Source organism: Anopheles stephensi, chromosome 2 (genome assembly GCF_013141755.1).
Source record: "Anopheles stephensi strain Indian chromosome 2, UCI_ANSTEP_V1.0, whole genome shotgun sequence".
In the NCBI taxonomy this organism is placed as follows: domain Eukaryota; kingdom Metazoa; phylum Arthropoda; class Insecta; order Diptera; family Culicidae; genus Anopheles; species Anopheles stephensi.
Window position 1 is genome coordinate 53395641 of NC_050202.1, and position 14226 is coordinate 53409866.

General features: G+C 46.4%; 1 protein-coding gene across 4 annotated transcripts in view; it reads left to right on the plus strand.

Annotated features, from left to right (window-relative positions):
- LOC118502684 (phosphofurin acidic cluster sorting protein 2) overlaps positions 1-14226 on the plus strand; it is a 38394-nt gene that overhangs the window by 18101 nt on the left and 6067 nt on the right. For all 4 annotated transcript variants that reach the window (XM_036035194.1, XM_036035197.1, XM_036035195.1 and 1 more), the window contains exons 3-4: positions 11112-11928; positions 12005-12338. In XM_036035194.1, coding sequence (XP_035891087.1) covers positions 11112-11928; positions 12005-12338 — 1151 coding nt within the window. The remainder of the gene's footprint in view (positions 1-11111; positions 11929-12004; positions 12339-14226) is intronic.

The window sequence follows — 14226 nt, forward strand, 5'->3', positions numbered from 1 at the left end:
GTTTGTGTGTGTACGTATATGTAAGACCCTTAAGGTCGTAAAACTCGTACCGGTCTTCTCAGACTCGTGTGTGGGCGAACGGTGTGGGAAGCCGGTGATGGGAGGTTTTCTGTCAGGTTTTGGTGAAATTGCTGAGAATTGTAATTCATGTATATGCAACAAACATTCGGCTCAATCTCCTTCTCACTTGGCTTGGTTTTGATCTTGTGGTGCGATTCAAACGATTGCATGATGAATGTTGTCGGTTATTAATAGATAAATAATAAGAGTGGAAACTTGCAGGAATGCGGAATACAAACAGTTTAGATTGTGAAGGCCTATGATTTCCGTTGTATCTTTTTTTATAATTTTGACGTAAAAGATTAACCAGGAATAGTTCGGTCATTCCATATTTGAGTGCTTTTGATCACTTATCCCTTATCTGAATGGTAGAGAGTTGCTGGATGATAGACAACCGCTTTGCGGTCTTGGCCTGTTGCAACAATCCTCGATACCGCTCACGGTTTAGCGCCGTCGTCTGCCAATCCGTTATCCCGGCCGTTCTGGCGGACGCATCAACGCCATCACTCCATCTCAATTTAGGCCTACCACACCTCCTCTGTCCGTGTGGACGGCCTAAAAGGACTTTACGGGCTGGGTCGTCCGGTGTCATTCTCATGACGTGACCAGCCCACCTGAGCCTGGCGAGTCTAATTCGCCGCCGAGACTAGATAGAAGATTTAATTTCGAGACATTTATGTACTTTTTTTCAAAAAAATTGACACATTACAGAGAGAATTGGGTTATGCTGTATTGGCTCGACGCCTCTCAAGATGATGAAGACAATTACCCGAGTCCAGGTATATCTGCAAAATGTTCACTCTATCCTAATCAGCAGAAGTTCGATCCATACTAGTTAGGCTCATAGGAGAGCAAGATCTTTGCTACAAAAACATTTGTAAAATATTGTAGCTTTAATAATACTTCAATCACAATTGGAGGAATGAAATACTTCAGTTCAAAAAATGCCTAACCATATTCTACTTCAGCTTGCCTGCCGGCATATGTTTCACTGTCGTCTTGAATAGAATCCAAAAATGGTCCAAAATATTTCTAGACCATCCCGAAACTCCTGTATAGTTTAGAAATGAAAAAAACCCAAAAAGAAAGATTTTTTTGTGGGAAAGAGCTTAATCCATGTGTCGGGCAGCTGTAGCACGCACATCTGTTTGCAATTCTGTGCGTTTTATTTTCGTTTCCAGTTTGATCACTTCCGTTTTGGCTGTGTTGGCTGGGCAAAGATTTCTCGCAAAAAACGCCCTTTCCTTCGTGGATGATGTCATTCCAAAAGGTCCAGAATGTTTTGTACTTTTTTTTAATTATTTTTAAGCCTACAGCAGCTTATTTTTCTTCGTTTGGTACGAAAACCTCGGGAGGTGTGTTGGCCTAACGTTTCTGGCATTTCTTATCGGAATACTTTATTGGCAATTGATTTCCTTTTAGTGATCGAATTGTTGATAGTGAAACTAGTCGAGATTGGGCTGTGCGTTACAAGGCGTTACATTTGAATTTTGAAATTTCATAACTGCCGTACAAAAACAAGTCCCGTTTGTTTTGCCATAACTTAAGATGGTCTATGTTAATTTCTTTCCACTGCTGTTAATGAACCGTCTATTAGAATTTTTGCTGCACCTATGTCCAGCCTTATTTGCTTTTTATGGAACCGCCATATACCCATGTGAACAGCAGTGCTCAGTGATGACTAATAATACCATGTTGAGACTTTTGCACGACTTTGCAACTGTTTGCCCAAAACATATTTGTCATCCACCGTACGAAAAAGGGGAGGAAACAAGAAAACCGGAGTTTAGGTAGATTTAAATGATTCGCTAATTGATGGAACGCCAAACACATGACGTGTGACGTGCATATGTAAGCGTTTGCTTGTGAGGTTGACGTAGTTGAAAGTGAAACTTATCCAGCTGGCCAAACCTGTGGTCGTGTCTGGATCTATTCTTGGAGGAAGTTGTTGTTTTGTGTGTGTCACGGGAATTTAATATATCCAAACCGCTCAAAGCGTCACGGCTCATAACGTTCTACTGTTGCTGCTGCGTAGAACGATGTTCTGTATATTGGTGAGCACTCCGATTGCATACGCATGCCGACCACGCGCTCGTATTTCTGCGCGTCAACAAACAAACCACTCCACGCCGGTTAGCTAACCACACACGTCGTTCCCCATCATGATCATCATTCACCAGCAGCAACGCAACACGAGTGATGGTTCCGACCCGACTGCCTCCTGTACTGGCCGATACGGTTATCTCATCAGCAGCTTTCCTCGGTTCATCCGCATGGTTTCGATGTTTCTACGATTGCTTGCAGCTTGCGAAAAACAAGTGAGAAAATTCTTGAACACACAAACAGAGAGTGACAGGGAGGGATAGAAAATGTCAGTTTGGAAATGGCGCTGTGTCCCGGTAGAGTAACCTTGAAGCCACCCATGTATTCCCGGGGCTATATTCTTAATTCCGTGCGACATCAGGTTCGATGAAGCGATTAATGATTTGGCCAACGCTTGACAGCACCCGGGAACCGTTTAATCTTCGTCTTTCCCCCGTTCGATAGGCGGAATCGGAAGCCGAAACTGAACGGAACGAAGCCTATGTTTCCGTTGGGTCTCTGTCGCTTGTTTTGGAACATCGTATCGCTTGAGCGCGAGTTTGTTAATTTATTTAACACACTCATCAGAATAGGGGTGTGTCAACCCGTGGTACTTGAGCTTGTCATTCGACGTAGGCAAAACGTGGTTAAAGTTCAATGATCCAAAACTGGCTGGTGATGTGGTGACATTTGAATTCATAAATTATCCACCGAGAGAAGGAAAACATTTCTCGTCCGTTCGACGTGTTGTGTACTCTTGTATCCAAAGCCATAGACAAACCGATTAATCATTTGGGTGTGTGCAGCGTACGCGATGGTGTCCATCGGAAGGAGAGATGAAACAGATGAGATGCATCCAGTGGGTGTGTAGGTAGGTTGGCGTCAGGTGCACTCGACTCGGTGTGGAATTGATGAGTTTGCGCTATAAATGGGCTACATAGCCGATTGGAATCGATCTCCAGTACCCCGAGCACAGCAAGCGGAAGCAAAGTTCGGGTTTGCACTGGAAAGACTGGATGGTTGATACGAACACGTTCTAGCGATACACGGCTCCCAGAGCTGGATGGGAAATCATTATGTGTATCACATACTGTACGCACGTGCCCCGTCTGGTTTGGTGGAGATATCTGGTGAGGTGAGCACAACAGCAGCAGATAACCCCCGTCTGCAGCAAACGGACGGACGGTGTTACACAAACAAATACGCGTCAGTTTTTCGTGCGCCCGACGGCATAACGCGCTCGAGGAAGTGAATCCCAGATAGAGGTAGCTTCGTTCGCTGCGTGAGATAAGAAGCCGCATCGAACCAATGAAACAAAAGAGTGAGACGAAAAAAAGAAAACAACCAACCAAACCTCTTGGCACATATGGTACCTTAGGGCACTCGGGCAAACTACCGAAACTACTGCTGACCGTTCGCATGCACCGGGAAACGGTACCGGTGCAATTTTCACTTCAACCAAAATGTGCCTTTCGCACATTCCGGGTGCTGCTGTAATCGATTGTTTGTGTCTTCTTCGGGTGGTTGTAATCGGAAGAGCGGCGTTTCCTTTGGCGTATCTCATCAGCGAAGTTTGGCCGCGGAGCGATTCAACACCATCGAAAGTGTTCGGTCAGATCCGAACACACCGATTACGACTCGGATGCGCTTTCACTGGCATGCTATTGCTGCTGCTGTGTGGTGTTTCGGCTTTCCAGATCGGCCACGAGTGGGTCGAAATTATCACAAACACCTGACCAATCGACCAGTGTCGGCTGGTGCCGATAGATGAATGAACCTTCCCAAAAGCGCTGCATACCATCCATCAAATTGCAAATGAGGTAACAGCTCGTAATATTAAATGTATTATTTATTACACAACGAAAACCGAACGACGGTTGGTGTGCAGCTCGTGTGCTACGAAATGTATCTAAATTGCAAACGTAGCGCAAGGCGTTTGATTATGCTGGCCGGAACGGTCGATCGGACGGCTGTGGTGAGGAAGCGAAGACCTCGTGAGCTCGATTCTGGCGCGACTTACGCGAGCAAAAGGAGATGCTGGATTTTTGTGGGAGACAGCATCGGAGGTTTCGGGAATGGGAAACCGCCAGCGATGATTGAGATTGAATGATTAGCGTGGTAGAGAATGGCAATGAAGCCACAGGGCCATCACCACACCGTGGCCTACATTCTGGAGGGCGAGGTTTCTGCCTTCTACCGATAGATGGCGCAGTACCTTTCCTTGGACAAAAGTAGTGCGGAGTTGAGGGTTACCGATGCAAAGTATTGTCGTTCGGTGCAGATTCGGAACCGCTCTGCTGGATGGTGCTTCGGTCAATTGCTCGGGGAGGAAATTGGGCAAAAAGGTATCTCCGCGCGTCTGTGTGCGTGCTAGAATGATGAATGAGTTCATAAATACTTCCCAGCTCGCACTCGCAGGGACGATGTGATATTGGCGCGTCTGTTCTCTGATGACCTCCAAGGTTAACGGGCGGGCAATCTGGGTTGTATCCGTTTCGGTGTTGCCGAGTGCGGTTCGAGTATCTGCTCGGGAGCGTATATCGTTAGTGAGCGCGTTGAAGGGCATCTCACCGGCATAATCGCGTCCAACAGCCAGATGCTGATCACTGATTTACGTGAGGGAATAAAAATGATAGATTGATGAGTCTGGATATTTTCTCGGTGAAAAAAAAAAAAAACACCCCCGGTGAGAGTACCGAAAACACCATCCTTCTGATAGGGTTACACAGACCATCACGGCCAATTGTTGGAGTTGGAGTTGCTAGTGACTGGTCTGTGTTTGCTGTATTGGTCCCTGCTTGATAGGTGCGCTAACGATGTTGAATGAGTTGTTCCTGCAGCTGGTCCGCTTTGTGACACACGCGTGTGTCGGGTCGTGTTTGTTGTAGCGTTCCCCGCGGTGACAGTGACCCGTTTTGACAGATTCGCTTAAGTGGTTACGCCACACGAATTTCCTGGCCGTCGTCGTCGGTCCATCGTACCACCGGAGTTAAGGTGTGTGGAAGGGAATTCCGTACGGAAATGAACTTCAGCTGCAGCAGGATGAATAAATTATTCATCAACAACTGCCTGCCCGACAGCTTGACTGCCCGATGCCCAGCGTCGTCCTCCGATGGCGGCTAGGCGGATGTTCTCGCAGCAGTTCGACGAACGCGCCCCGTGCGGCTAAATTGTACAACTTAACTTTCCGATTGTTCTGGCCTGTCCTTGGCTGATGCATACTGGGGATCGTTTTATTTTATCTCAAACGACCCGATTTATGGAGGGATTTTCTTCGCTGTTATGGGTGGGCGATGCATCATCTTCAAAGACCCATTCGGTTTTCGTAGGATGGTTGTGCGGAAGATAGTGGTATTGCATTGTAACCTAACGACAGCCATAATTAAAGAATGGAAATAACTCAACTGAGTGCCATAATCGCACAAAGTATCGGAACTTTTCATTGTCTTTTGCCTCTCTTTTGTATTCTTTTGTATTTGTATAATTCACACACACCAAGCGTAAGCGTTCTCATTCGAAGGTTTTTTTTTGTGTCTTCCGAATGTGCGTATGTTTGTTGGAATATTTTAAACGATTGCGTTTATCTATTTCTTCTCTGCCAAGTGCGCAATAATTAGTCTCAATCAATCATTCACCCCCGGCATTCAGTCACATAGAGGATGGGAGAACCTATTAGCATCTAAATACGGAGCGGACGGCTTTATTTTGCTGATTGTCCAATGAGAAAAGCTATTCGTAACAGAGATCGGCCAGATTTGGAAGGTTGGTTGCGAAAGCTATATACATCCATGCCACGCGCAAACATTTTGTTGGGCGCAATTTCCCAAAACTTGTGGCAAACCGCGTTTCGCCTCCAAAATCAATTGATAATCGATAAGCCTTACCATAAAATTGTTTGTCGTGTGGTGTGGTTTGCATGCATAATAACGTTCGTACTACGTCGAAAGATACCGGCCACACCATGCCGAGCCGAATTGTCCCAGTATGCTCTTTTATTCGTATGACACATTTGATTGATTGACGGACGGTACGGTAAAAGGGCGTCCCATGCTTCTAGCTATTCATCCGCGGGACACCAACCGACCCCTTTCTAGCTGCATGTTGATTATAGGTAGTAATTTTGAATTGTTAGCCGTTGAGTACACACAAACACACACACAGTTCCCCAATGTATCAAGCTACGTGTACGTGAGTCTCAGTAGTAGCAACGCGTAAATAACTCATCACTCGCGTACGCAGACGCGTAGGAGACCACAGGTTGTGAGTGTTTACTTCTCCTTGAATTTTCCTTTCTACACCCTGTGCACATGCTGCAAAGATGCTGTGCGGCTTCGTTTCCGCGCCACACGAAGAGATTGATGGGTGCGAGTGGGTGCGGGCGCGCCGTTGCGTGTCAACATTCTTGAGCGCGATTCCGCGCGTTCCAAGGCCCGGTTGCGAATGCTGTGTTACGGTTTGCAAACACATCACGCACCGCTGAACCCAGGCAGCTGCACGGGGGAAAACATCCTGCCACTAGCCGTGGGGTTGTTCTTTATTTTCGGCGACATTGGCAGGATAAAAATATCTTGCCGGAAAGTTAATCGCGCGCGCCAACAGTTGTACCACGGTAAACGACCGATGTGGTGGTTGCAGCCGGGTGGTTGTTGTTGCTCCGTTGCATTGTGGTGCGATGCAGTATGTGGGGTGCCGCTTTGTGTCTCGGTGTAAAGGTTACCGCCGGGTTGAAGGTGCGCAGCGAGACGGGAAGAATTTTGGGGCAAGGTCGGCGTAATAAAGCGTAATCTTCGCATCCGGGCAATCCGAGCCGCGGGCCATTTGCAAGGGCAGGTTTGGAGTAAGGAAGGTTAGAACCGGTGATTGACAGAAGGTGCTGCTAGGTGCGAACGATAAGGGGACAACAGATTTTACATTCGGGTTGGGGTTTTGCCTCGGTGAGAAATGTTGTACAGATTGTGCTTTATTATTAGACGTAGGTGAACCTCTTGATAACATTAGCGAATGCATTTGTTTTTTTTTATTATTGGAAATGAACTGGTCACCAGTATCACACGTCATACGGCTAACTTTTCTCCCTGCGATGGATAAGGTCCTCCGAAATATAAGTCTTCTCAAAAAATAAAAAATGTTTAGGTCAGTTTTGGGCGTCTCTTCGAACAGTGACCCGCTTACGGAAGCTAAGATACCTCTCACAAGTCTAGTCATTATGAGTGATAGACCGAACATGGACGGTTTCATCTCAGGTATGACAGGTGAGCTTTCAAGTTCTACAACGATAGCTTCACCAGGTAAAAAATAAAGTCATCAAGACTCCTCTTAAGCTTCTTCTTGTATGAGAGGTGTCCTACAACATTACTGGGTCGTCGAAAATCTGTACTCTAAAATATTTCGTTGATGATTTGTCGAGAAAAAAAAAAGAAAAACAAAATGGATGGGTTGGTTGGATCACTAGGACAAAGTATCAATGCATACGTTAATTGGAGCGGTCTGGATAGCAGCGCCGGTCTTCACACGACAGCACTGGGGTTCAAATCCCATCCAGACTACCTCCCCGTACGCAGGACTGACTATTCCGCTTCGGGTAAAATCAAGTCACAACAAGCCACAAATGGCAGGCCCGAGACCTTTCGAGCACACACCTGTTTCGCATTGCGCTCGCGTTGCCCTTTTTTCACAATGTTGCCAACCTTAAAGGCTATTCTCGTCTTGCAAGCGTCGTTAATCTTGGCCATGTGTGAAAGTGCAAAAATAAATAGGACCACCACAATCAACAACCAGAACCTAACAGCCGACCGAGAAAGGGTATTAGGGTACAAGCGCCGCGAGGGTGTTAATCTCGTGATGTGTGCTGCTACTGCCCAACATCGAAATGTGACTTTATTTTCATCTCACACCGCTCGCTGCTTTATTATGTCAACACTCGAACAGGCTAAATCGAACGGTTAAACGGCGCGCTCTATCAATGTAAAGATCGTAAATTCAACAAAAAGGAAGGAAAACAACTCACACTTTTATACAGCAAGCCAAAAAAAAAAGGAAAGAAAGAAAGGAAGCATGTACGTATCCGAAGTACATACCATCATGAGAAGAGGACGCGAAAGTAGTGTAGCATCACAGAAATACAACCCCCATTTGTTTGGCACTACCAAACAGTAGCTCGTGGCGGGCAAGTATTTCGCAAAGACAAAATACCATCACACTAATGAACACGTCAATGTGTGTGCGAGCGGGGTGTGCGAGTGTGGATTTTGTGGTTTCGTGTTTGCGCAATGATTTGGTGTAATTAAGTTTACTGCGGACAATTAATTTGCTTACGTTCCGGTAGCAGCACTCTCCGTTCAGCGTTCAACCCCACCTGACGCGCCTGATTTGGGACGAGGAATTACTTTTTTTTTATTCGGTACTGCCAAAACAACATCTCTCGCTCGCTCGTCCGTACTTTTCGGAAGCAGCGTCCGATTATTTAAGGATGACAAACACGTCACCATGGTGAATAGGTTTGCCGGAGGGAGTGACAGTAATTTTAGTGGCTCATTGGCTAATTTGGCAGAAGAGCGCGAATGGCTGCTTAGTGCCCATCCGCCTGAATGTCGAGTGGGCCAGGGGGTTGGGCAGGTAGTGGCAGGAAGCGACGTCCACTAATACAGGGCAGAGCCAGAGCAAAGGGTGAAAGTAGGGCGCTGGTAGAAATAAGTGTTCACTTAGCGAGAAACTATTGCAACTGGGAAGTCCTTAATACGTGATTGTGTGTGACGTTGGGGGTACTCCTGGCATTGCATGTTTGCTCCGATTAGGATGACATATCTTGAAGTTGCATCGAGTTTTCGAATTAGCGCAAGCGCTTAAGTTTGATCAATTTCTTCTAAGGCTGCAAAGCGATAATATCCAAACATGAGGATATTACATCGCTAGTTTGATTTCATTGATTTGGGGCGGTCCGGTGGCCGAGGCAACAGCGGCGCCGGTCTTCACACGGCAGGACTGAGGTTCAAATCTCATGGAGACCATCTTCCCGTACGTAAGGCTGACTACTTTGTTACGGGTAAAATAAAGTCACAGAAAGCCAGAATTGGTAGGTCGAGACCTCTCGAGGTTGTAGTGCCTATGAAGAAGAAGTTTGATTCCATAGCACGTTGCATTGTGAGGGAAACAGGAACAACCTATGACATGTAATTATAATATTCACATTGAAGCTCAGTTAACCAGCGCCACAACCACAGCATGTTGTGTGGTGCATTTAGTGTGAGTTTTCTGTGGATGGGTCGTTCTGATGCACACGGAGCAGGTAATTTACATTAGACCACTTCCGGTGTGCCTTCCGGAGTGGACAACGCAAGCTAAAGAAAATGTCGAACGCGTGCTCAGCTCCGCACAAACAAAGAGCCAAACGGACGTGATTTGTTGTGTGTGGTTTTGATTCCTTTTTTCCCTACTCCCAATGTCCATCATAGCAGTCAATTCAGACCGAAGGAACACCTCGTACCATGGCAATATTATCAGCAGGTATATGACGTTAAACTGATGCGGATAAGATGTAGAGGTAAATCGGAATCCTTAGACGACCTTTCTGTTTGCTGGGAGAATTTGGACTCAATTCAGTGCGATGCGTAATTGTGGTTTTTAAGGAAGAGAATTGTCATTAATCTGCTAATGAGACCTGAGGAGGACTTACGACTATCCAAGCAGAAGGTAATACAATTTGTCACGTACACCTTTCGGTTGGTCCAGTGGGCGAGGCGTTTCACGTGGCAAACCCGTACTTCCCATGTTTGTGGTATCAATAAGTCTAGTTATCCTTTAGATGGCCGTCATGACCGAGCAGGTAGGTCGTTAAGGAAAGAATAGGGTATATGTCCTGAAATCTGGACTATGTCGCTCTTTGTCTGCGGCTTAAGGTATCTTAAGGGGACGGTCCGGTGGCCAAGGCGACTGCGGCACCGGTCTTCACACGGCAGAACCGGGGTTCAAATCCTAAACCAGACCGCCTCCTTGTGTACGAGAAGGGCCTGACTACTTTGCTAAAACCAAGTCACAGAAATCCAGTTATGGCAGGCCGAGACCTCTCGAGGTTCTCGAAACAGACCTGTATCGAATTCCACCCGAAGCATTACGCCATCGCAAGGATTGCTTTATGACCTCCACTAAGTCGATAAACTGAACCTTTACCGTTCAAGTTAATTTTTTTCGCTAGTAATTACACACAAATTTCACCGCAAAATTTCATCACGATGAAAGGTAAAAGATAGCATGTTAGAACAAGAACAAAAAACCTATTGAATGATGGACAATTAGTTATCTGGTCCGTTTTATCAACGCCCGTCATATTTCCAGCGAAACTGGATTAACGTGTAATCTTATCGCTTCCAGCCGTCGTATTATCGTACAAATGTCCCCTAAACACACACACACACTGGTGACACATACGAACGAGAAAGAACATCGTTTTATCCACGCCACGATATAACGCAAGGCACCCCAACGGCAATGCATATGGTGACAGTGGTGTGGCCGTGTACTGCTCGTGCTCATACTGTTTGTCTAGGTGCTCATAAATTATGCACTAAATCGACTTTCATTTCGTCGATTGGTCATTAGGCACACGCGCTCGGTGAGAGACCGAACGGGACGTGGTTTGGTTCCTGGCATCACACACGGACACTCGGAATGTGTCACGTTTCCCATGCGTCACGAACGACTGCTTCACGTGACGAAGGGAAATTCTATTTGTAAAATCGCGCATGCCGTGTCCTTTGCGGTCCTGTCGTGTCCGTCACCCTTTTCCACGAGCGCTTTGGCTTTGGTTGGTGGTTTTATTGTTCTTCGTAAAAAATGAATCGGTTTTATAGATAGAAATGTGAAACGATTGCGGGTAAATGCTGTATGATTATCCATGTTATAAATAAAGGTCCTTGTTTTGGCTTTGCTTTGTCATGAAGATGTGTCTCATACCGATTTTTGCTTATTTGCAGATTATGCTCGTTAAAAATCACACGCCTGTCTCTGCTCACACCCCTGCCGGCCGATCTGACGTCCCTATCGCTGGCGGTACGGATGCAAAGCTCAAAGCGAACACTGCGGTCACATGAGATTCCGGTTCCACAGTCACTGAGCAGCGGATACAGCAGCAGCAGCACCGGCACAATCGGTACCGGAGGCACCGGTGGATCGGTTGGTGGCGGCTCGCTCGCCAGTGTCGGTCAGCTAAACTCACCACCGCTGCTGGAGACGGAGCTGGATCTACACTTTAGCCTACAGTATCCACACTTCATCAAGCGCGACGGGAACCGGTTGCTGATATTGCTACAGCGTCGCAAAAAGTACAAAACGCGAACCATACTCGGCTACAAAACGCTGGCGGAAGGTGTCATCCGGATGGATGCGGTGCTGCAGAAATCGATGGACATGACGGTGGAGCTGAACGGGTCGGGTAAGGCGGGCCGGGCCGGTGTGACGATAGCGACGCTGCGCGCCACCCAGGTCACGTCGATCCCGGTCGATCAGGATAACAAGAACAACAACAGCCTGCTGGTGACGGATCGCGTCAACGAGTACTCGGACGAGGACGAGGAGCAAGAGTTTAGCTCGGGCGATGAGAATGACGAGGGTCTGTCGGGGTATGCGGCGAAGCGCAACTATGCCGGCAAGCGCGATTCGTACAAAAAGTTCGAATCGGGCGAGCAGGACGGCGAGCAGGAGGACGGCAATATGCTACCCTCGAACCAGGCCGACAGTGACAGCGATTTCGACAACATGGGCAAGGAAAAGTCGCGAGGGAAAATGAGTCGGGTAAGTGTACCGAAGCGCTGTGCTGCTGGTAAATGGGCTCACTCTGATAAAAGATGTTGTGTGGTATACTTTCTAGCAACGGAACTTCAAGCAACGCATCATTTCACTGCTCAAGCGCTTCAAGGTGCCGGAAGAGCTGGAAGGGGACGTCCGGGAGCGAGGGCCGGCACTGCGCGGCAAGCGCGACCTGGACGCACTGTTCCAGGAGCTGGAATCGCTCTCGTGCGGCGAAGGGGACGACTCCGGCCAGGACATGGACAGTCTTTCCATCGGCTCCACGCCGAAGCCATCGTTGAGGCCATTCTTTGAGAGCACGGGCAAACCGGTCCTCACGCAACAGCATTCCTCGATACAGCTTAGCTCGATGCAGAAGGGGAGTGGTGGTGGTGGCGGTGGTGGTGGTAACAAAGGTAAAAACATCCGGTGATCTTCTGCCACCGCGCTCTGGCAGAACACCACCAGAGCACCATTGCTGCAATGGACTCAAACGCCGATGTCCCGATGGTTGGTCGTGTGTTTGTGTTTGGCAGCTAGCGCAGCCCACTTATCATCTTGCTGCTGCGACCCGTCAGCCTCCTGTTTGCGCTGTTTTCATCCAATACCATGCGATTTTTTTGTTTTATTAATTATGCTTTGCAATGTCACTGTCCATATATTTTGTGTTCATGTTCAGGATTAGTCCTCATGCGCTAAATATCGCTTGCATTTGCTGTCATAATTTGCTTTCTTTCGTATAGCTTTTATTTTGTCTTGATCTGACAGTGCAAGCGTTATACTCGTATTTTTTTAGTGGATAGCAGTACATTCTGTTCTCATCCAGAAACTATTTTTAAACGTATATAAAATGATCCTGCAGAGTTTTCGGGATGTGTGTACTCTGTTCCAAGATTAATTGTGTTGTGTAGGGCTAGAATCTGTTCCACATGTGCGCGATTCTTTTCAAGTTGCAGTTCAACTTTAGTCCGACATTCATGAATTCTTTCAGTCCAGAATTCGTACCACAGATCTTACTTCCACTAGAAAAGAGTTGACACATTGCAGCACATTCCAGTGAATCCTTAATACGGAGTCGGAGAATTGATGCAAACATTACTAGCTCATCCCAAACACGTTTTTGGTGAATTATGATTTATCGTAGCTTTACATTTAGTTGCAGTTAGTTCTTTGGAACAAGAATTACCGAATGTGGTGTTCTAGCTGGTGCAGCGTTTTCGCGATGGACAACCAATGTTCAAGACATTTTCTGGACCGTTTTGCTTTTAGGAGTCTTTAAAAAGTTTCCACGGCATTTTGAAAGATGTCGATACAGGGTTTCTCAAGCCAGTTCAACATTGTAGCATCATATTGCAACAGCATAAAACGCTAAACCGGTATCGTACATTGGTAAAAGGTTCTAGAAGCACACCACATTACCATGTGCTGCTTGGTGCATAGTTACAGTATTTAGCAACAATGCACGGTGTATTTATCAACAAAAACAAAATTGATCACATAGAAAACACACTGTGCACAACAGAAGCCCACAGTGCTGTACAGAAAAGATTGTACGGGGACCCTTCTCGAGTTTTTTTTTAAATGTTATGCTGTTCGTAAAAGACTTCAGAAGCCCCCCCACCCCCTCTTGAATCTTTTGTGTGCAGCACTTTGGCCTGTCATTTTTATTGCACAGTGGGATTTTTGTATGGTCATAACTCATTTGATATAAACATTGTGCATTGTTCCTTAATACTGTTACTGGACAGCGAGTAGAGCATGATAATATGCATTGTAAGAAGTGATTTTAATTGTTATTATTCTTATTTTTCCTCCTTTTCTGAATATCTATGCCCGTTAACAAGTATCCATCGAACCAATGTTCCGTTACAGTCCGGGAACACCGTGTATGTTGTAAGCCAGATTGGTCGCTTCTAGCGTGACCACAAATTATTACGTAGCTTCTGTAAGCCAATATAAATGGTCAGGATAGAGGGAGGGGGACTTAATCGAATATTAAGCAGTATTTAATTCGACTTTATTAAACCATTTTTTACCACACTGAAAGCACACTGTGAAGCTTTCGCAACGTGTACTGCGGATTGCATACATTCAGGCGTAAATCCTACAGTGCCTAACAAATTTTGTCAGAGCGGGACCTTCTCGAGTCTTTTAACATGCTGTTGACATATGGTGTTACAATGTTGACCTGAGAACCCTGTAAAATGCAACCTAGTTCAAATCGTCCTGTAATTGTGTTCCTCTTCATCTTGCACAGAGCCCAGAAATGACTGCAACATCACCAGTTCATCCGAGAAAATCCTG